Here is a 24738-nt window from a genome sequence, read left to right as displayed (position 1 = left end):
AATAAGGTCCAAGTATGGTTTTAAGCTATTCTAATTTTAGTTTTTGTGATGGCTTTAGGCTACGTTTTATACCTATCCCCACCCCTTTCTTTGCAAATCCCTTAGATGCTAAAGGCTAAGAAATTAAAAAGCTTAAAGATAATTTCGCAGAATTTTTTTTTTGGGGGGGGGGGAGGCCAGGGTTTTTTTGATTGTCAGGGTTCTTAAAAAAACCTTTATGCTGATTATAAAGTATTTTTTCTTCTAACAGGAAATGTAAAACCAATATTGATACCAGAAAATTGTACTTTTACATTTTACCCAAAAAACTTAGAGTCCAAATTATTGTAAAAAAAAACAATGATGATAACATCAATAACAAACGAAGAACATAATTATTATTACCACAATTATGATGGACTGACAGGCTGCCATAGAAATAACCTTGAATCAAAAGAGAATGTTGTCTGTTGGCAGGTTTTAGGCCGTTTTTAAGTAGGTTAATGTAGTCCAAAATATAAATGGCATTAGTATAAAGCAATGTTGAAACAAATTCTGCCGTTACAAATTTTATTTTAAGATAAAACTTGAAAAGCCTTGCTTTGCTTTCATGGGATTCTTAGCATTGATACAAATAAGGTTTAATGCTATATTAGACAAAATTATCAGTACTGAAAGCTAAAGTATTTTTTTGCAACATAGAATGAATAACAAAAAAATAGAAAAGTGAAACCAAATAGCATCCTAAAAAGATAAAATTTCTCAAAAAAGAAATGTTTGATGGGTCCTTTAAAAATCTTATTAATTCCTGTGGCCGCCAAGATGGACAGAATCCCATTTCCAAAGTTGTCTATAATTACTAAACTTAAAAGCTCAGCTAATTTAAGCCATTTATATTTATCCTACAGAAAATTAGATAAAAAAAAAGACGGGAGGACCTACAACCCTTCCCCTCCCCCCTCCACTAAGATTTTTAGGGAAATTTTCTTACTCCAAAGGGCGTGCACTAGGGGGTGTGAGGGTGTGTCAATACCCTTCCCTCTTAAAATTGAAATAAAGAAGGCCTCTTCCCCTTATTTTCATTCCCTGAGGGTTTCAACCCCCCCCCCCCCTCCCTGGTGAATCGCTGCGCACGCCACTTCAAAGCCCCCTCCAGAACAAACAATTTATTCTTTAGAATATCTATTTCTATTTCAGCTAGAGAAAAGTACCCATAAATTTTGTGCATCTGTTAATTCTACATTTTTCTTCTTATCACTCACAGAAGGAGGGATATAGTAATGGAATTTAGATTATTTACAGGGATATATTTATAGGGATTTACAGATTTATAAAGGGATAGGACAATTGGATATAAATGATACAGGGATAACCAGAATGAGACAAGATCATACCATAATCTAAACCAAATCTAAGTCTTATGAAGTGCATAATAAATTGCGCCTGTTTTGGGCTAAGGTATTCCCCCCTACACTAACTATTGAATTTCTTCTTTATTGATACCAAGCGACTAGGCCCCTAGAGGTCCATAAGTTCCAAAATTGTTTTAAACCTTCTATAGACCTATCAGGTGATACATTGTAAAGGAGAACCATAAGGGTTTAGCGGTTAGCGAGATCCCTTTGTACAGACGGACAAACATCCTGTTACTTTTATTTAATGATTATCCATAATATATTGTTAAAATAGTATAATGTGCAAAAAATGATATTACTTTTAGTTACATATTACGAAGGATATTTCAATCGCGTAATAATATACTATTAGGAATTATAACGTAGTTTCATATCTAGAGAGTTTAAATATCAAAATCATTTATTTTAACAATTTTAATTTATACAAATATCCATCTCTAAGTTATGTTTATGCATATAAAGGACAGAAATTCTAAATATTCTACCCAAAAAAGGTTAAAGAAATTATTTAATCTTTATTGAAAAATTATGTTAAAGTATTTCATATACCACGGAATTTCTCAATTTTTAAGATCAAAGTTGTTATAAAAGTTCAGTAAAGCAAGGACAATTACGTTAAATCTGGTATCTATAGGGATAAGACAATGGTCGATTAATTGAAATACATCCCCTATGATGATACACAAAATTACCCCTTCTTTAGATTACAATTAGTTGTTGAAACATTTGGACACTCGACATAATGAACCAACCAATCCTGCGAATATTAAACACCAAATTGGAAAGTAAAGAATTTCTACCTTTAAAACTAAAATCGGTAACGCACTAACATTACGGACAGACAGAAGGAAAGACATAAACACTTATAGAAAAGCTCTGCTAAAAGTGTTTAAAGTATTTTTATTGTCAGTATTTTTGTCTATCCTCTAAAATCTCGCTATCCCTAGACCCTTTCCAGGAAAGTTATCTAGAAAAAGAGTCATTAAATAATTCAACCCTCCCCCATGCAAGGCATTTTTTACTGATAATTTAAGGGGCAAAGATGTTCATTGAATTTTAGAAAAGTTGATAAATATTTTATCACTTTTATATGAATACTTTTGGGATTATCGAATAATGTGAAATCATCAATCTTACTGTCAATTCCTTTTCAAATTTTAGACTAATTTCTTTATATCTATCCATATATCTATCTATTTGTCTATTTATCTATCTATCTATCTACTAAATAATGTGAAATCATCACTCTTAATGTCATTTCCTTACAAATTTTAGACATTTTTTTCTACCAATACATTTATTTATCTATCTATCTATCTATAAATCTATTCATCTATCCACCTATCTCATCTATCTCATCTATCTCATCTATCTCATCTATCTCATCTATCTCATCTATCTCATCTATCTCATCTATCTCATCTATCTCATCTATCTCATCTATCTCATCTATCTCATCTATCTCATCTATCTCATCTATCTCATCTATCTCATCTATCTCATCTATCTCATCTATCTCATCTATCTCATCTATCTCATCTATCTATCTATCTATCTATCTATCTATCTATCAATTTATCTACAATCTATCTATCTATCTATCTATCTATCTATCTATCTATCTATCTATCTATCTATCTATCTATCTATCTATCTATCTATCTATCTATCTATCTATCTATCTATCTATCTATCTATCTATCTATCTATCTATCTATCTATCTATCTATCTATCTATCTATCTATCTATCTATCTATCTATCTATCTATCTATCTATCTATCTATCTATCTATCTATCTATCTATCTATCTATCTATCTATTTATCTATCTATCTATCTATCTATCTACCAAATAATGTGTAATCATCACTCTTACTGTCAATTCCTTACAAGTTTTAGACTAATTTCTTTTATATATATGTACCTATCTATCTATCTATAATTTATATGGATATTTATGTGTAAATTCCTGACGCATGTCTGACTAATTTCCTGCCAGGATCAGTTTTTCTTACAATCCTGCAAATAAATTGATGATTACTAGCAGCTGCCACGCCCCTAGAGACCTCTAGAGGTACTTGATTAGGAGTGTGGGTGGGGGGAAAGTCGACAATTCTCCTTGTTAATTTTAGTTTAGTTAGAGGGAAAAGTAAAAAAAATATTTTCCGGGGCCGGGGGGGGGGGGGGTTTGATTTTTTTCTAGAGGCGATTTTCTCTTGGGAGGATGGTGGTACCCTCCCCCAAAATATTTATAAAGCTTCCCTGTACCTATGAGAAGCTACATTGTAAAGGAGAACCATATCAGTTCAGCGGTTAGTGAAATCCTTCTCTACACACAGACAGACAGACACATTACCTGTTACTTTTTGCATTTGGGGTTTACATTTTAAACAACCCTATGTTTTTTACTATTGAGTTTTAAGCGGTTAATCCTTAGGCGGCTATAGTATCATCTTAAAATATTACTATGATTATATCAATCAATGATTAGATTATTAACAGCGAAAATTAATTGATAACGTTCGTTTGTCCGCTTGTCTGATTAGTTACAAAAGCTTCCAAACACGTGTTAAACGGGAGACAGTGAAAGAGGGGGTTATCAATCTGTCGAAATTTAAGAGATTCTACCAAACAAATCTCATTCATTGAACAATTACCATTTATTGGTCAAGAATCATTTATGTCCAAAAGAGGAAATAATAGTATGAGAGGAAAAAAAATCTTTTGCAAAAGGAAGTATGTAATAAAAAAAGGAAAAAATATAACATGTATTTAAAAAGAGAGAAAAGCAAAAATGACAACATCCATAATTAGCAAAGCACAAAATATCATGCTGGGAATACGTACAAGCACATCTAAAGAGCATTTTCATATTGGATGCTCATTGGTATAGAAAATGTTAATAAAGAAATTCTGCTGTATATCTTGAATAGCAGCTGAGAAATAATTTTTTTACCCATAGCTTTACGGACTTAACGACGGACGTACAGACAAAATGAATTACTGAGTAACTTTGATATTGAAAATAGGTAGGGAAAATAGATGACATGTTGACTAAAATCTAACTGTAAGGGATTAGGCACAAAAAATACATCTTAAAATAAGTGATAATATTTTATTGGCCATTCCCTTTAACAAAATTTTTATTACCTTAGAGAATCTGTTCTGCTTTGCAATGAGAAATCTTCACTATCACCTAAATAAAAACATAAGATAATATTTTATTGTTATAAAGTAGCTTATCATTCATTTAAAACTAACAGCTTCCTAGATGCCTTCAGAGGCACCTGAGAAATAGGGTAAAGTCGACTCCCCCCCCCCACTTCCAATTTTAGTTGAAAAATAATTTTTTTTTGTGGGAATAATTTTTTTCTACAGACGATTTTTCTTGGGAGGTTGGTGGTTATAGTTACGGTTTCCCTGGATCTCTGAGAAGCTTCACTGTAAAGGAGAACAAATATCGGTTCAGTGGTTAACGAGATCATTTGGTACAGACAGATATACACAATTTACAAATACTGTAATTTTTGTATAAGGATATTGAAAATTGCCGGATATCCGGCCTAACCCAAGTTTCTATACAGGCAACTATTAAGAACAATGGTGGGTACTAGGAAAGTAAATTTTTTTTGGCGTTACCCACCCCCATTTTAGGTTAGGTTTTAGGCTTGGGAGCCGAGCGCTGCGGCTAGGCAGGCAAGGGGGCCGAGCGAAGAGGCTAGGCAGGCAAGGGTTTCAATTTTTTCTCTCCTATTGCAAATATTACTGCAAACGAATTTGCAAGTTCACATATCTGTAATTGAATTGGCAAAGATAAGTTAGTAGGCCTTTCATATTAGTTATTTATCGCATCGTATTATAGACACCTTTCCGCGGATATTTAAAAGAGAAATTATAAGATTAAAACCAGCTTTGTTAGCCCCGAGGGGCTAAAGGTCCGGGCTAATAAAACTGGCATTAATCTTATGATTTTTATTTTAATATTCATGAAAAATTGTCTGTAATACGCTACTTAATATGAATTTTTGGTATTTAGTAAAACCAGTTTTAATCCAGCGGATATTAATCGGTTTCGAAGTCATACTGGAAAATATATAACTTTCATTTTGATGGTAATTTGACAATAAATTGAATTGAATAAGTATTAAGAACATTGTCTTAACTCCAGAGAAGAAGTGGAAATGGGGCTGTTTATTACACTGTTCCACAAAGTTTAATATAAAGTTTTTTTTATTCATTAGCTTAACAACATTGGGGACTCTTATTGAGTTTTGACTGCCTGGTTCATTGAGTTGAGTACTAATTCAACCGGTAATTGTAATCTACAGAAGGAGTAATTTTGTCTGTCATCATTTTATTGGCCATTGTCTTATCCTTTTAGATCCCTGTCTTAATTCTCCTTCATTTGAGTGAAACCAATTTCAAGTTAGCTTTTGTTCATTTGTAGATATTATTGGATTTGAGAGGGAAAATATTGCTTTAGAATTTGATTTTTTAAAGAAGGATGATACATTTGAGATATATGAAGTCTTATATAATTTATCTACAAGCGGCTACGCTCCTAAAGGCCTCTAGGGACACTTGAATTAAAGTGTGAGGGAGGGGGACCTTCTTTCGATTTTAAAAAGAAAAAGTAAAATTTTTTGTTTTGTTTAAAAGTTTGCTATTGTTCATTTGTAGATTTATTAGAAAAATATTAATATAGAAACTAATTTTGAAAACAAGGATGATAACATTAATATACATTCTTGAAGTTTTACATTTGATTATATCAATATATTCTTATTCTATACTTATAACTATACTTGCAATAAACAGAATTGAATATCAAAATTAGAAATACTTTTAAAGTAATAGAAAAACAGTGTAATATTTGAATTCAACTAGGTAATGCAAATTTATTTCAAACAACAAACATATCTTCTTGATAGGGATTTAACTGCCGACAAGTCTTAATAAATCTCATATAAATTTTTCTTATTGTATAATCAACTGATAACATATATTTCTATATGTCTGTTTCAAGAAACTTTCATGGAACAAGATGTTAACTATTGTAATCTTCAAACAAGAGGAAAACTGTTTTGCCACAGATAAAAGATATAAATATGAATTTCAGGTAATGAAAGTGGAAAGGTAAATATATTCTTGTATCATATATTCAACTGTACATAGTACACATAAATGTATTTAATACTTTAATTTCAGAGTTAAAGGAATGAATAAGTCAAATCCATTGATAATATCTGAATATTTTCCATGAAACATATATCAATCTATATATTTATTGATCCATCTCTTGGTTTATCTCTTGATTCATCTAATGATCCATTGATAGATCCATCTATTGATCAATCAATTGATTCATCTATTGATCCATCTATTGATCCATCTATTGATCCATCTATTGATCCATCTATTGATCCATCTATTGATCCATCTATTGATCCATCTATTGATCCATCTATTGATCCAACTATTATAACATTATTGATTCATCTATAGATCAAACCATTGATACTTCTTTTGCTACAAATAGTTATCTATCTATTGACCCATTAATAAATTAACCAGTAGATCTATTGATCCATCAATTGATTGGTTTGTGTGTTATTTTGTCTAAAAATCAATCTAACCTTGTATCAATCAATTATTCAATCATTTGAGAAATTTTTTCTCATCACCTCACCCCTGACTTACATGCCTTTGAATTTAATATGCTTCAATAATTCTCTCAAATTCAATATACTTGACTTGAGAACAAATTTTCATAAAATTGTCATTGCCTTTGCTGTGTGTGTGTGTGTGTGTGTACACTTTAGTTTCAAAGTAATACTAAACAAATAAGATTATTATGTGGATAAATGGCTTAGTAGATGTTTTGGATCACGTTTTATCCAATTCTAATGATTTGTGAACCTAGCCTGTGCACTGTGCACGTGCAGCCTTCTTTTGGTAAGCAGCCTTCAAAGTTACCTACCAAATGACAATCATGAATCTAAATTAATCCAGTATTTTTGTTTATGTATGTGTATTTCAATCTGATAGATATATCCAGTAGATGGATAATTCCAATAGATTTTTAGATTGAGAGAAAATGATCCATGGTAGATGTGTAATAAATAGATGAAGAGATGGATGTATGCATTATAGTTATCTGGGTAGATTTGGGTAGATTGATAAATAGTATATTAATAAATTGATCAAGAGATGGATGAAGAGATAGATTAAATAGATGAAACCATAAATAAACCAATAGATGAAACTATAAATGAACCAATAATAAATTAATAGATGAACCATTAGATGAAACCATAGATGAATTCCATAGATGAATCCATAGATGAATCCATAGATGAATCCATAGATGAATCCATAGATGAATCCATAGATGAATCCATAGATGAATCCATAGATGAATCCTTAGATGAATCCATAGATGAATCCATAGATGAATCCATAGATGAATCCATAGATGATTCCATAGATGAATCCATAGATGAATCCATAGATGAATCCATAGATGAATCCATAGATGAATCCATAGATGAATCCATAGATGAATCCATAGATGAATCCATAGATGAATCCATAGATGAATCCATAGATGAATCCATAGATGAATCCATAGATGAATCATAGATGAATCCATAGATGAATCCATAGATGAATCCATAGATGAATCCATAGATGAATCCATAGATGAATCCATAGATGAATCCATAGATGAATCCATAGATGAATCCATAGATGAATCTATAGATGAATCCATAGATGAATCCATAGATGAATCCATAGATGAATCCATAGATGAATCCATAGATGAATCCATAGATGAATCTATAGATGAATCCATAGATGAATCCATAGATGAATCCATAGATGAATCCATAGATGAATCCATAGATGAATCCATAGATGAATCCATAGATGAATCAATAGATGAATCCATAGATGAATCCATAGATGAATCCATAGATAAATCCATTGATGAATCCATAGATGAATCCATAAATGAATCCATAAAAAAAATGATAGATTGATTTGATAACTATAGATTAATTAGTATTTCAAGACATCTGAAGAAAACAAACATGTTCAAAACAATTTGTAATGTCCAAATGAATATGTAAAATTATTTTTTGTTTGTGAGTTAGCCTTTACAGATGAATTACTATTGTATTTATGCTATAATACAACTTGTATGAACAAACTTTGAAATTCTTACTTTGTATGGGCAGAATATATAGCAGTACAAAATTATGTTTTTCCAATGCTACAAAATATTTTTTTTGTGATTTCTTGATAATTAAATATTAAGAAACTTTTTGATTAACATTATTAGTAAGTTTAAGAAGTTTATTTTATGGTATTTTAAACAGGTCTTGGTCAATGGCTTTTAAATCCTTTCCATTCCAAAATATTTTCAAGGTACCAAAGGCATCATCTGATCTTTATTAAGACAGCTGAACTTATTGACTGTGCTTTAAACAAAACATGAAATAAATCTTAATGACTCTCCTTTTATAAAAGTAACAGGATCTGTGTTGTATGTGTCTGAACAAAATAATCTCGCTAACCGCTGGACCGAAATGGTTCTCCTTAACAATGTAGCTTCTCATAGGTCCTGGTATTTATTATTTTTCGAGAGGGGGGGGCAACACCCTCTTTAAAAAATTGCCCCCCCCCCAAAAAAAAACGCAGTCATAGAAATTTTTTTAATCAAAAATATGCTGCTAGAGGCCTTCAATTGCACTGGAAACATTTTAAAGTGCCGCTAGAGGCCTCTAGTTGAACAAGTTTTGTTGTTTTAAGAAACATTGCATAGAAGATATTTTTCTCTATGACTATGTAAGTTATATTTATTTGTCCAGATTCTAAATTAAATAGATTTATAGATAGATAGATAGTATGATAGTATGGTTAGATGGATATAGATTAATGGATAGATAGATAATTCTTAAGGGTTGAAATCTACATGTATTTATCAAAATTTCAAATTAAATACATTGATTTATAAATAGACTAGCAGCTACGCCACTAGAAGTCTCTAGTGGTACTTAAACCTTCTTTAAAACCTTCCCTGGACCTAGAAGAAGCTTCACTGTAAAGTAGAACCATATTTGTTCATCGGTTAGCGAGATCCTTCGCTACAGATAAAAAAGCTTACTATTTCATTTAACTAGCGGCTTCGCCCTAGCATCTAGGGGCTTTGCTCCAAACCAATTTTAATTTTAGTTTTAAAAAGAATAAATTTATTTGGGGGGGGGGGGTATTTTTAATTTTTTGGAGGGGTTGGGAGTGTCCAACCTTCCAAGAAAATAGTTATAAACATTCCCGGGACCTATGAGAAGCTACCCTGTAAAGGAGAACCCGATCGGTTAAGCGGTTAGCGAGATCCTTCGCTACAAACAGACACACAGACAAACAAACAGACAGACATCGTTCTACTTTGTATTATAGACTAGCGGCTACGCCCCTAGAGGCCTCTAGTGGCACTTTGAATGTTTTTTTTATTTAAAATATCTAATTACAGAAATAATTGGTTTATGTTTCGTTGGAGTCTCTTTTTCGAGAGGGGTAATTTTTTTCTAGGGGCGATTTCTCCTGATAGGGTGGTGGTACCCTCCCCAAAAATAGCTATAAACCTTCCCGGGACTTATGAGAAGCTACCCTGTTAAGGAGAACCCGATCGGTTCAGCGGTTAGCGAGATCCTTCGCTACAAACAGACAAACACACAAACACACAAACACACAGACAGACATCGTTCTACTTTGTATTATAGATAGGATAGATAGATAGTAGATGCACTACTTATGGTTTACAGTAAAATGATATATGAAGTAAAACTCGTAACATGTATCATATAGTGCAGTAGCAAAATCTTCTATTTCGACAATAAATCAATAATAGTTATTTCTTTCATCGTATTATAAACTGCTTTCCGCGGATATAGAATGTACACTTATAAGATTAAAACCAGTTTTTTTAGCCCTAGGGTGCCGAAGGCACCGGCTAAAAAAAACGGGTTTTAATCTTATAAGTGTACATTTTTATATTCGTAGAAAGCTGGATATAATACGATGCTAGACATAGTTTTTTCGTATGGATGAGAACCGGTTCTTATCCACCGGATTCGAATAAATACGAGAAAATAATATAAATTTTCAGTAACGCAGCTACTTTATAATTATAGTTTATCTATCTTTACAACATTATGTCCATTTGTTGGCTTAAAAACGTGCTGTGAAAGGTAAAATCAAAGTTATTTTGTAAATTGTAACAGTGTTAAAACTTTTGAACCAATAATTTGAATCTAAATAAGAATTGTAGGATTACATAATTTAATAACAATTATCCTATCTCCTTATTAGATGGTTTTTAATATGTGGATATGGGATTATCACATACATTCATAATATCTGTTCATCTATCAAAAACTTTTCTCATTAATTTATAAACATTCATTTTTCTCTACTTTATAACATTATTATTTGGTTATGGTTATTAAGCTATAAAAATTGGAAAGAATTTTAATGAATATAGTAGATTTGAAATCTGCATAAAAACAAAATTTTAAGGATTTTTTTATAGAATTCGTTTTTTTATATAATTCATTATTTAAAAGCGCAAATCTAATTTAAGTTAATAATTTTTAACCAATAGGATAGGTGGATTGGAAACTACCTGCGCTCTAATTGGTTGAATGATGTACGTCACTTAAGCTTCTCCAATCAGGGCGCAGATTGTTTTCAATCCACCAATCACAGATGTCAAAATTATTTAACTTAATTTGTATTTGCGCTTATAGATAAAGAATTATACAAAAAACGAATTTTATAAAAATTCCTTAAAATTTTATGCAGATTTCAAATCTATTATATTCATTAAAATTCTTTCCAATTTTTATAGCTTAATGGTTATGGCTTCGCATAAAGGAGGGGGGTGGAGTACCCCCTCCCCTCCCCCCTCAACATGAATCCATTTTCTCAAAATTTGTAACATCTTTTTCTCAGGTGACTTATATAGTTGTTGAAGAAAATATCCTGACTCCCTCACCCCCCCCCCCTTAAAAAAATAGCCACAAACTTGCAATGGACCTTTACCAGATTAGTATATCTACAATTTCTACATAACTGTTACCGGAACTATCGCCCCATGTTTGAAATGTATATGACAATTCTAAGATGCCTAAATTAACAGTAAGTTCTACCCATTAATGGCATACAGACTGACTCTACTTTCAGAAAAGCTTCGTTAAGAATTATTAGAGGTGGGTTGGGTTAATTTTTTTCTAAATAAATAGAAAATAGTTAAAAACCTTCCCTGGATCTATAAGAATAATACTGTAAAGGAGAACCATATTAGATCAGCTGTAAAGATTATACATAAGAACAAACACACAAACAGACGGACAACCTATTACTTTTTAAAAGGATTACCTATTGAAGATGTGCCATTACTACTTATACTTTTCCAATCTTCTTCTAAACTCGGTAAACCTAAAAAATACAATTATTTATATTTATTTTTACGTCAATCTATTTATCAATCTAGTAGTTTTAATTCATCTTTTAAAGTGAAGCTTTTCTACAATCAGGGTTAGTTCGTCCGTCCGTATTCTGCTTATTAAGTTATGATCCTATACAAGTTTTCATGTTGGTTTGATCTACAGTTAGATTTACGCTTTTATGGGTGTTGCTTTATTCTTTTCTTCATCACGGTTAGACCCTCAGATGTCAAAACTTTATTTTAGTGTTTGGCCAAAATGACTTAGCAATTGTATCTGTAAGTACGTCTAATAACACCCTTTGCTATTTTTAAAATCCTAGAAAATTTTTTTTGCAAGAAAATTGCATAAATTCGCAACCTTTTTTAGAACCACTACATAACTCGAGTTTTAAAACTTTTTATATAAAATCCTTTTTACAAAAAATATCAATAATTACTTAAAATTAAACCTGAAAGAAAAAAAATCTCATTACACGTGTTAATTTTAATGTTTTAGGTCTTTTTTTGAGGAAAGTATAACTTCAACATTTTTGACAATAATATATTTTTTTAACATTTCAAAGTAAAATATAATAAAACTTAAACGATTTTTCTTGAATTATCAGTTGAAAATTTCATCAAACATGCAATTTAAGTGATGAAAATTTAATAAAATCATTTTTTGAATGTTTAGAATTACCAATTTTCTACATTTAAAACAAAATGTTAACAAAATTTAAAAACATTCTAATATATAACTTTAAAAATCAATAACATTTTATAAAATGATGTTTTAAAAAATAAATCATTAAAAGTTATTAAAATGCATTTTAAGTTGCTTAAAATTAAAACGAGAATATCTTTTTACACTTTATTCTTTGTAATAGAGATTAATCGTCATTTGCTGAAAATGAAACATTTAATAAACTAATTGAATCTTTTTGTGACCATGTTTAAACTTTTTAATTTTTACACTAAGGTATTTTTTAATGAAAATCTTTGTTGAATTCTCTTTTGCGACAAAAAAAGAAAGGGGATTTTTTACTATTTCTAGGTTATCTTATGTAATTTAAACTATATAATATGAAATAATTTTTAATTGTCTTTCTTTTGAGCCACAAAACACTGTAAAATGTAACATATATGCAAAAATAACAATTTTTTTAATGAATATTATAATATCCTTATATGACATTGTGTCAGAGCTTATTCTTTAGATCATATGTTCATGAAAAGTAGTCATAAACTTGGAGGGTTGCGCTATTTATTAGAATATTAAATAAACTTGAATGGTAAAAATATTAGCATAGCCTTTGTCAATTCAAATGCTTTATTATTATTCGGAAAGTTAGTTAAAAAAGAGATAATTTGCTGTGTATACTATGTGTAAGACTTTCAAAAATGTAAATTACAAAGCAATCCTAAAAGATCGGGTCGTAGGCGAGTCTTAGTCGGGGGTTTTCTGATAGCAAATATTGCGTTATTGGTATACAATGTACAAAAAAAAACATTTTAAAGAAATTCTTTAAATAAAACCCAACGTGTATTGACAGTACAAACATCTTAATGCTAGCAGACGTATGTTTATCAACATTTGCAGAAAACTATTTCCACAAGAAAAATTATTCAGGTTTCTACTTCACAATTTTAAATATTTCTTTCTGATAAAATGTTTGACATATATCGTATAATCATTTACCAAAAAAAATATTTTGATAATTTAGATTTCAGAGAAGATTAATCCTTTTAAAAAACTAGGACGACATTTTGCATCTTCTGTCATGACATTTTAGAAAAAATATAAAAAACCAAAATTTAGTATGAAAACTATTTTCATCGATTTTTCTGAAGGTATTATCTTATTCTGTGGCTTTGTTATTATCATTTACTTATATCGAAAGTGCCAAACATTGTACCCTAACTTATTCATTTAATAAAAAACCAGCCGTGTCATATAGCAGAAATCAAACTATGTGTATGATTTATTATTGTTCTTCTATCTAACTATCTACATATAATACAAAGCAGAATGTCTGTCCGTCTGACCGTCCGTCAGGCTGCCTGTCCCTTAAGATCTCGGTAACCACTGAACCGATCGGATTCTACTCTTTAGGGAATATACCTGCTTGTCCTTTGGTGGTTTTAGGCTATTTTCTTGGGGGTGGGACACCCCCCCCAAAAAAACATAAAAAATCACCCAGCCATTTTTTTTGCTGATGCATCTACAATAAAACATTGGTGCTGCACCACCACTACTACCTGTGTTTTTTTTAGACAGATACTTAAAGCATTGCCCCTAGAGGCTAGGGGCGAAGCCGCTAGTCTATCTATATATCAAACTAACTATCTATATAACAATCTATCCAACTATCTATCTAACTAATTATCCATCTATGTATTACCTGGTGACCTAGCCCGCCTAGAAATATCCTGGATTTTCTCGTAGTTTTCTACAGTACCATTTCTGAAAAATGTAGTTGATGTAGTTTGAAGACAGACGGTGTAACATACGGTCCTATTTTAGAGTAGAAGCACTAATAAAAATGAAGTGGGTCAATTATAATTGATTTTTCAATATACAGTTCAATTTTCAGCAATTTCCCACAATTCAATTTTAATCCCCATTAAAAAATTTAATAATAAGCAAAGAACAAAAAATCTTGGATAGACAAGCGGACAAAGTGAGTTATAGAGCACATGATTCATTGTCAAAAAAATAAAATAAAAAAAAGAGAAAATATGCCAATACCAAAACCTTTATAAAGAAAATAAGTATTTCACTTTTATAGCATGACCGACGATTCAAATGAATGACAATCCCCAATGGCGTTACGGACGGCCAGACTGAAGGACAGACAAAGTGAATTATAGCGTAACTTAACCTCGCTAGTGAAAAAACAATATGTAATAAAAATACAATAGGAAAAGCTGTTTTCGAGCCCTTAAGAGACACAAGCTTATTTATAGTTTAGTGGTTAATAATGTTTTGTTATTCATTATTTTTGGGGGTTAATCTGAGGTTAATAGTGAATAAAAAAGGATAATGATTTTAAATTTAGTCAATCTATAATTGATTGAATGGTGTCGTCAATGTCTACATACAGTACACATTACAAATATAATTAAATATTAATATTACTCATAATTAATAGCGCAGTTACTCTATGAGTTGGGTCTTTTCGGACGTTTATCTGTTCGTATGAAACTTTGGATATTCTTTGAATACACGTATAGGTTGTCTTATTTGTGCATAGTAGTGAGTTGCTCCTGTTTTGAGCTAAGGCATTTCCCCCTACTCTAAATATTCATGTCACGAATCTAACATAGCAGCTGTAGGAACCATTTTAAACATCTTTGGCTATCTATGAGCATCAAAAAAACCAACTAACCGACTGTGGAATCTTCATAATAATTTTTAGCCTTTAAACTTTAAATAGCCTATCTTTATCAGAAGCTGAGTAAATCACCGCTTTCCTTCATGATGGACGGACTGATAAGGCGAGTTATAGAGTAGTATGGTGTAACTAAAAAAATGTAAAAAATCACTTACTTGTATAATTGTTCAATTTTGGCTTTCAATTTTACTACATCTACCTCGACTAGCACCTAAAATAGTTTTCGCATCGGATTATATACAGCTTTCCGCGGATATTAAAAAAATAATATTCATTCCAGTGTTTTTAACCCCAAAGGGCCGAAGGCCCGGGCTAACAAAGCTGGTATTTAATATTTATCTTATGGTTATTTGGTGTGATATTCATGGAAAATTGTCTGTAATTCGATGCTATACGTGATTTTTCAGTAAGGTTGGCAACCGGTTCCAATCCAGTGGATATTAATCGGTTTTAAGTATAAATTATGACAACATTTAGAACTTTTTTGTATTAAGCAGCAGCTCACAGTCAGACATACGGTCGGACATTTGTTAATTATTTGTTAAAATAAACTTCAAAAACACTTTAAATGCAATGCTAAATTCAGGTATAATCGTCCGGGGAATCACCATTCTAAAATTAAAGCTAAGCGTCAACTATTATAACAATTTTTGAAAATGCACTCTTTTTGCTTAATTATATTACTAAGGAGGGTGATGTAACTCCCTATCCCAATAGACTTAAACCTGTCTTAGACAAATATAAAACTTCCCTAAAAATGGAATGTGATATGTTCAGACTATCCATTCAAGAGACCTTAGCGGACATACAGATAACAACCTGTTACTTCATCTAATATATATAGAATACCTGTTTCTTTAAATTTTCAATTTTCTGGTCTTTTTCTTGGCATTTTTGTGATAGGACTTCTATCTAAAATGGATAGAAAAAGGTCAACATACAAGAAATACTGAAATATGGCCAATTCAACAACTTTTGAAATAAAAAGCTAAAAATTAATATATTTTGTCTCAATTATGATCAAAGACGGGAAAGGACAATAGAATACATATTAAATTAGATTTAAATATCTCCCTTTTTATTAACTTCTCTATTACTAGCGGCTACGCCTCTACTTTAAGTGGCACTTTAAATGTTTTTTCTTTATTGAAGTCTCTGCGATACCTAGGTATTTATTTGGCGCTCAAGTCTCTAAGATACATCATTATGTTGTGTAGAAGTCTCTAGGCGAAATTTTTTCTCTCTCGATTTTTTTGTGATTTCTCTTGGGAGGGGGGTACCTCCCCCAAAATAGTTATAAACCTTCCCAGGACCTATTAGAAGCAACCCTGTTAAGGACAACCCGATCGGTTCAGCGGTTAGCGAGATTTGGTACAGACAGACACGCATCTTGTTAGTTTATTATAAAGAGCTAGCAGCTTCGCCGCTAGCCTCCAGGGGCTTTGCCCCATGAGGTAATTAAAAAATTTAAAATTGGAGGTGCTCCCACTATATTTGATTTTAAAAAATTGAGAGGATTTTTTTGTTTTTTTTTGGGGGGGGGTTGGGGGATAGCCAAAAACCACCACAGGACCAGTAGGGATATTCCCTAAAGAGTAGAATCCGATCAGTTCAGTGGTTACCGAGATCTTAAGGGACAGACAGATAGACATCAAGCTACTTTGTATTATTAGATTAACTTTTTTAGACCGTTAGTCAGTTAGTCAGACAGTTCGTTATGCTAAGAGAGTTTCTCGGCTGCTATTAAAGATCAACAGCTTTAATTTTCAGTGAAGATTCCTGTGACAATGTGTCTATACAATTTTTGTCTGTCTGTCTTATAATCATGCTTCAAAAGACATAAACCTTATTTTCTTTGAGGTTTTGCATATTCACTTTCTTTATTTTCTTTAACATGAGAACTGAATATCTGCTTTATAACTCACTTTGTCCGTGTGTCCATTTCATGATTTTTTTGTGTACCACTATTTTAAGATTTTGTCATCCTTGTTTTTTTTTTATTTGTTTCCAAACTGCTGTTATGTCTGGTGCGTGACTCCAACCATAAGATGAATGAATTTTTAAATATTGAAAAAGGAAAAAAAACTATTTTGAATACAGCTGATTAAGATTTTGAAATATTTTCAAAGATTTATCAAAAAAACTGCATTTTTCAGTCAGGGTGTCGAGAAAGGCAAATTTTCAATTGTTGTAGACCTAGGTTTGTAAAACAGAACGGAAAAAGTGCCTAGTCAAGAACAGATTACCCCCCCCCCCATATGGTACTATAAATGATTTAAAAATTAGGAGGTGGGGTAGTTTTTGTTCGTTAGTGTTTTTTTCAGGCTAGGTTAGGTCATATTGGGTACAGTGTAGCCCTTTAGGGTTATGGAACCGCACAAATAGACCATGCAGGGTTAGCCCCCCCTCCCACCTCCAGGAGCTTGATGTGTTCACTTTTATTCCATGACATATTTTCAACATAAACCTATAACATTGCTACCATTATTATATAAACTTTTAATGCAACAAAAATGAGGGTTTTGCACGAACTTTAATGATTAAATCTTAGTCTGCCCACCCCTATTTTTTATTTCATTTTAATATGAGTGTGCACATTTTAGAAAAAGGTGTCTTCATAAAATATATCAAAATAATTATTAGCATATTTTTTTCAAAATGGATATATAACGTCAGGACGTTCAAGCTTTTTTGAGAGGGGAAAATTGAGAGTTTCAAAGGCTTGCCGGGGCTAATCTAATAACTTTTCTGATTTGAGAGGGGTAAAATGAGAGTTTCAAAGTTTGTAGGGGGGTAAACAACCTCATACCACTCCCTCTGTTTAACATCTATGGTATGAGGTAAAACGACGGATAAGGAGGTTTATTATAAAGTAATTGTGCTTCCCAAAATGTCTTTTTCACCTTTAGATAAACTTGTAAAACAATGGCGTGAAAAGAGTTTTTCTAGGGGGGACTGTAAACCTTCAGAAGAGGAAAAAAGGGAGGATAGTCCTACTGGAGTAAAATTTTAAGGGTAATGTTGACACCCCTTCATAAACCCACAGAAGATGTTTAGAGCCGTTTTAGATGTCTTAAGAAACAAACAAAAATCCCCAGATACTTATCATGTTTGGCATAGACGTCCAAGCTATTTTTTTTTGGGGGGGGGGGTAAAAAAAATTTTAAGGGGGGGGTAATTCGTATTTGGGGGGGGGGTAAAATGAAAAAAAAAAATTGGGGGGGGGGGTAATCGCCCCATTACCCCCCCCCCCCCCTTGGACGTCTATGATGTTTGGCTAAAACTTTTTAGGTAATATTTAACAAAATTGTTTCAACATAAAATTTGAAAAAGAAATTTATGATCAAACAGAAGGAACGGGGTAATTTAAAATATCTATCTATCTATCTATCTATCTATCTATCTATCATGTATATGCAAGCAACCTTGAATAAAATAAATGCTTCATCTAATATTATTCTCTATCTAGCTATCTAATGACTTTTTAAGATTTTTGTAATTTTTGTATTTGTGTGTTTTTAGCTCTATTTTGTAATCCATCTTATTATCTAACATTCGATTTATCCTAATATAAAAGTAACACGATGTATGTCTGTCTGTTCGCACCTACTTAAGAATCTTGCTAAATGCTGAACCGATTTTGTTCTCCTTTACATTGAAGCTCCTTATATAAACATGAAAGGTTTTTAATTATTTTGGGGTAAGGAATTTCCACCATCCCAAGAGGAATCGCCCCTATGAAAATACCCTCCTTTAAAAAATCTCTTTTAAGTACATAATGCATCTATAATAATTATTTATTTATCTATCTTTACCTTTATAGCTATCTATCTAATTAGCTATATCTAATCCACTATCTATCTATCGGTCCTACCCCAAACGTAGGAGTCCTAAACGTCGGAGTGGACAAACGCAGGAGTCCCAAACGCAGGAGTCCCAAACGCAGGAGTCCCAAACGTCGGAGTGGACAAACATAGGAGTGGGAAAAACGTCGGAGTGGACAAACATAGGAGTGGACATTGCTTAAGTAAAACGCAGGAGTGTCCGCTATTTTAATAATATGACAATTTTGAAATTTTTTTACACACCTGTCTAAAAATAATGGTTATGGCCGCAGCGCTCGGCCCCCTTGCCTGCCTAGCCACAGCGCTCGGCCCCCTGGCCTATAACCTAACCTAACCTAACTAAGAAAAATAAGGGGACCGAGGGAGGGGGGGGGGGGGGGGGTTGTACAAAAAATTTCAAAATTGAAAAAAAAATCTAAATTGAAAAAAAATTCAAAATTGAAAAAAAATTCAAAATGGAAAAAAAATCAAAATTAAAAAAAAATCAAAAATAAAAGAAAAATTCAAATTGAAAAAAAAAAATTTGGGACTCCTGCGTTTGTCCACTCCGACGTTTGTCCCAAAAATCCTGCGTTTGTCCACTACGACGTTTGTCCCACTCCTGCGTTTGTCCCACTCCGACGTTTGGCACTCCTGCGTTTGTCCACTCCGATGTTTTTCCACTCCTACGTTTGGGACTCCTACGTTTGTCGTGGAACCTATCTATCTACCTATCTGACTAACCAACTTATAGATCTATATATATTTAACTATCTATCTATCTACCTATCTATATCTATTCAACTATCTATCTATCTAACTATTTATATCTATTCAAATATCTATCTATCTATCTATCTATCTATCTATCTATCTATCTATCTATCTATCTATCTATCTATCTATCTATCTATCTATCTATCTATCTATCTATCTATCTATCTATCTATCTATCTACCTGATTATCTGACTGCAAAGTTTCCCAAGCTCTCTGTTCTATAAACTCTTTTTCCCTGTCTTGGCACAACCTATAGTGTGAAAACATGGATGTTAAGTCAGACGCGTGAAGTGGGCACAGGAATTGGCTTTTCATTTCTCTTTCCCTTTATACTGAATGAAATATTTAAGGAAAAACGTATTTCTTATGCAGAGTTTGGATTAGCTTAAACACATTTTTTTAAATTTAAAATTTAAAGTGACTCTAACAGACGGACGGGCTAACCAAAGGGCCATGGGTAAATTATCAGCTTATATATTATAAAAAGTTTCAGCTCCTTAGCTTTAATAGAAGCCAAGATAACTTTAAATATACAGATAGACAAAACAATGTATAGACAAGATGCGCATCTTCAATTTATATTTCAGCTTTGTATCTTAAATAGGAGTCGAGAAAATAACATTACCCCAAAGTCATACACACGGACAAAGTGAATTATAGAGTAGCTTAGCTACTAATGCACTGTACCAACCTTAATTCTTCAGAAAGTATTTCAATGTATTTGTCTTTTTCCTCATTCTAAAAGTATATTTCATTTTAATAGCGAGATAGGACAATGGAAAATTAATAATGACTTCTGCTGATTAAATTACACCTTATGTAAATATTAAATTATTGGTGTATTGTTTGGAAAGTGTTACTTTGAAAGATCCCCCCCCCCCCCCCGAAATCTTTGACCTATCAAGCATAAGAACTTTGGTAGGCTGCATCATTTAAAAATAATTGTCCCCTATATCTCTCTTTCTATACAGTTCTTTGTCCATCTGTCAGTGACGCTACCCAGCAAGATATTTCGCCATGGAATCGCCATCGAGCTCGCGCAATTTATGTACCGAGTCTCATGCTACCTCCAATCCCCTTCGCAATGAATTACCACCTAATTTTTTGGCGATAAACGTTGGAAAATCGTCCTTTCAAGCAAAAGGTAGCATGCTAGCATGCTAGCATGCCAACGATATCGAACAAAGTAGCATGCTACCTTTTTTTAAAAAAAGTTTTGCTTGGTACATAGTAAATAGATTTTATCACCTGTTTTCAAAAGCGAAGCTTTTCTATAATTATGGTCGATCCGTCCGTCCCTGCGGTTAGCTTTTTTCATTAAAAGGCATGTTAGAATTGTCCTATCAATTTCAAACTTTGCATGATGATTCTTGTAGAAGTAAGATACGATTTAGAAAGCGTAGCAACTCTATAATCTTTACCAGAATGTCCATATTTCCATTTTAAACATGTTGATTTTTAACTTTTTTAACAACAAAATTTTTATGTGATATAATCATCCGATTGATCTGATTTTTGGAGTACTGATTCCTATTACAATAAGGTACAACATTATAAGCAAACCTCTCTATAATCAAGTCCTAGAAATGTCAGCATGTCCTTAAACAGTATTCTGTATTTAAGAAGTTTTGCAACGTCAATTTTTTTCAAAACCACAGGGTGTTTTTTTTTAATAAGTTAAAAGTATTGCTTAATTTAACCCACTTGCCATTGACAGAAAGTAATAATCTATACTTAATTTCTTCATTGATGTGGGACATTTTGTATGAGAAAAAAAATTTGGCGATTTTCAACAAATTCTGCCTTAAAAACCGGGTTTTCCAAAGTACCTATTTTTGGATGATTTTTGGATCATGACGAATTTAAAGAGTGTGCAAAAAAGGGTACATTTTAAAAAATCAAATTGCGCGGCTTGTGTTAATAGTAGAAAAATGGTACGCATACCGTTAGAATTTTCATAAACTCTAGTTTTTGGAAATATATGTAACACATACAGGGTATTTGTAGTAAAGAAGCTACATTGGAAAATGTGAGAAGTGTTGAAAATTTTAAGTAAGTTGGGACATTTTACCACGTAGCTCCTAAACTATACGTAGCACAGGAATAGTTCTTAAACACCTAAAAACTAGAGTTTATGACGATTCTAACGATATGCAGAACATTTTTCTACTTTTAACACAAGCCGCGCTATTTGATTTTTAAAAATGTACGCATTTTTGCAAACCCTTAAAAATAGTCATGATCGAAAAATCTTCCAAAAATAGGTACTTTCCAAATTAAGCAATACTTTTAACTTATTAAAAAAACACCCTGTATTTATCTATATTTGCATATTTTGTTCTGACACTCTACAAGAGTTGATGTTCTTCTGTCATAACGATTCAGAGCTACGCTTTTATGGATTTGTCATCCTTGTTTTATAATAACTAATTATTATATAAATTACAGCGGAATGAACGGACTGCCAAAAATACCGAAATATATAGGTTCAGTAGACGGACAAATAGACAGACAGACAGTAAGATAAATAGTCAGACGCAAATAAGATTGACAGAAATTGAAGATCTACCTGTATTTTGAGCGTTGCTAATTTTTCTAATAAAATTTGTTCTGTATTCGCAGCCTAAGAACAAAAATATTTTAAATAATCATATAGTATTACATATCCAGGATTCGACAGCCGCGCGTAAGCTGCCAATATGAATCCGCTAGGGTTTGGACATAAAAATTTCCCTGTGGGCCTTGAGCCGTGTCTAAGCGCGGCTGCCGATCACTTCGATAACTAGAAAAAAATAATTAAACATGCATAAAAAATAAATTGAACAAATAGTCTAGCTTTACATAAACAAGGATAAAAATATCAAAGTGCAAAAAAACGAAACAAACAAGAATAGAATATTTATAAGTAGCGCAGCAATAAGAAAGGGAAATGACACTTTTATAATTTAGGAAACTAGTTATAGAGTAGCTGTATCCATATGTCTAATATGAAAACTACATATATATAGAATACGGGGGTATTGTGACACGGGAATTTTAGTCGTCAATTTAGGTTGCTGATATAGTACCTTAGTCAGAGGAAAAGTCATACGGAGGAGGGTATTGTTATTAGGGTTGGGCCGGATACTTTTTTGGCCGGATACCGGATATGAGGCAGATTTCTAATGCCGGATATCTGGTTCCGGCCGGATATCTGGCCAACGTTCGATATCCGGCAATTTACCGGATATCCGGCCTGATAACCAGATATTCGGCGTCAAAAATCAGCCGGATATCATGTAACCGGATAGTTTTAATATCCGGTATCCGGCCGGATATTGAAAATGGCCGGATATCCGGCTAGACCGGATATCCGGCTCAACCCTAATTGTTAAATTAGCCAACTGGAAAAAAATTTATCAGGGTATGTGAGAATCTCTCACAATATCCACGTATTCTATATCCATTAATGTGCATAAACTAAAATAAGAGAAAGGAAATGAGGGGAAGGCAAATGAAAAGAAATATAGAGATGCTACGATTATAAAAACGGTGAACTTTCAATATATATGGTAAAATCTTTTATATGTGTTACTTGTGGAAAATATCCCTCATTTCAATATACTAGTGGCTGCGTAGCGGGACAAAGTGCCTCAAAATCAGCCATTTGACGTCATAAGAATGAGGGATTATACATATCTTTTTTAAGGGTTTTCTTTCCCACTTCTCCTAACATCTCGCGCATTTTTATGACGTCACATGGCTGATTTTGAGACACTTTGTCCCGCTACGTGGCTGTACTATTCACGCAACTCCCCCTCCTCCCTCCCTCCCTTGATTCACGTAAACCCCTAGCCAACGGAATATTTTTAGGTTAAAATAAAAAAAAAATGTTGAAGGGGGTGAGAAAAGAGAACGCTCCAACATCCCTGTCCTGGATAAAATGTTTATTTCAAAAACCTGCGCATTCAGTTTTTTTCATTTCCTGATAGATTTTTGTTCTCTAATTCCAAATTTGCAATTTTTGGAGATCTTATAGAACAGCTAGGATTTCAGGAGAGATATATTTGGAATTAGGGGACAAAAATATATCAGGAAATATAAAAAACTGAATGCGCGTGTTTTTTTAAAAAAAACATTTTATCCAGGACAGGGGTGCCAATTACAAAATACTGGAAAGAGCCAAATATCCTATAAATTTCATCTACACATAAAATTGACAATGTTTTTACTTAAAGTGTTGAAATTTATAGCCGATGAAAAAGAATTACAATAAAATGTACATACTTGTACATAAAAAAAGCGGCTTTGCCCCTATTCACTTCGTTTTAAATAAAAATAGAGATGGGGGATATCCAAGAAAGAGTCGCGTAATCTTTGCAAAATAGTATAAAACTTGCCCTAAATAGATGGAGCCTTCACTGAGCATTTTAGAGGGATTGATTACCAAGATCTTAATGGTTAGAAACATACGTTGTTGAGGGGGAGGGACGAGGGTGGGGGAAGATTACCCCCAAACTAATTTATCACTCCCCCTAAAAAGTAAGAACTTGATTTTTTTATATATGGGTCTACAGAATCATTTTAAGCGTAGCATCTCTATATATATATCAGGAACATTTATATTTCAATTTATAATTTTTAGATAGTCATTTTAAAAGGATAAACAAAAAATTAAAATTAACAAAATGACAACAACACACAAGGACAAATATTGCTTAAGCAAGAAAAAGAAAATGGGAAAGAGAAGCACAGATTAAAAAGGTAAAGGTAGAAAGATATTCAAGAAAACCTTAAAGGGGTATAGGAGAAAAAGGTTAGGAAAGAAATATAAAGATTTAGTAATTCTAGAATTACCAAACCTTAAAAACAGTT

At 32.3% G+C, this 24738-nt stretch overlaps 1 protein-coding gene across 1 annotated transcript in view; it reads right to left on the bottom strand.

Moving 5' to 3' along the window:
• The window catches only part of LOC145305404 (uncharacterized), a 37789-nt gene that overhangs the window by 3921 nt on the left and 9130 nt on the right, over positions 1 to 24738 (bottom strand). Inside the window, exons 5-13 of the mRNA XM_080147022.1 lie at positions 22454 to 22507; positions 20576 to 20622; positions 20065 to 20134; positions 16132 to 16194; positions 15438 to 15493; positions 14290 to 14351; positions 11839 to 11898; positions 4546 to 4591; positions 3367 to 3414 (exon numbers count right to left, since the gene is read on the bottom strand). Coding sequence (XP_080003148.1) covers positions 3367 to 3414; positions 4546 to 4591; positions 11839 to 11898; positions 14290 to 14351; positions 15438 to 15493; positions 16132 to 16194; positions 20065 to 20134; positions 20576 to 20622; positions 22454 to 22507 — 506 coding nt within the window. The remainder of the gene's footprint in view (positions 1 to 3366; positions 3415 to 4545; positions 4592 to 11838; positions 11899 to 14289; positions 14352 to 15437; positions 15494 to 16131; positions 16195 to 20064; positions 20135 to 20575; positions 20623 to 22453; positions 22508 to 24738) is intronic.

The sequence above is a fragment of the Acartia tonsa genome, chromosome 14 (genome assembly GCF_053477335.1).
Source record: "Acartia tonsa isolate MP-2025a chromosome 14, ASM5347733v1, whole genome shotgun sequence".
In the NCBI taxonomy this organism is placed as follows: domain Eukaryota; kingdom Metazoa; phylum Arthropoda; class Copepoda; order Calanoida; family Acartiidae; genus Acartia; species Acartia tonsa.
This window is presented reverse-complemented; position numbering and strand designations above follow the sequence as displayed.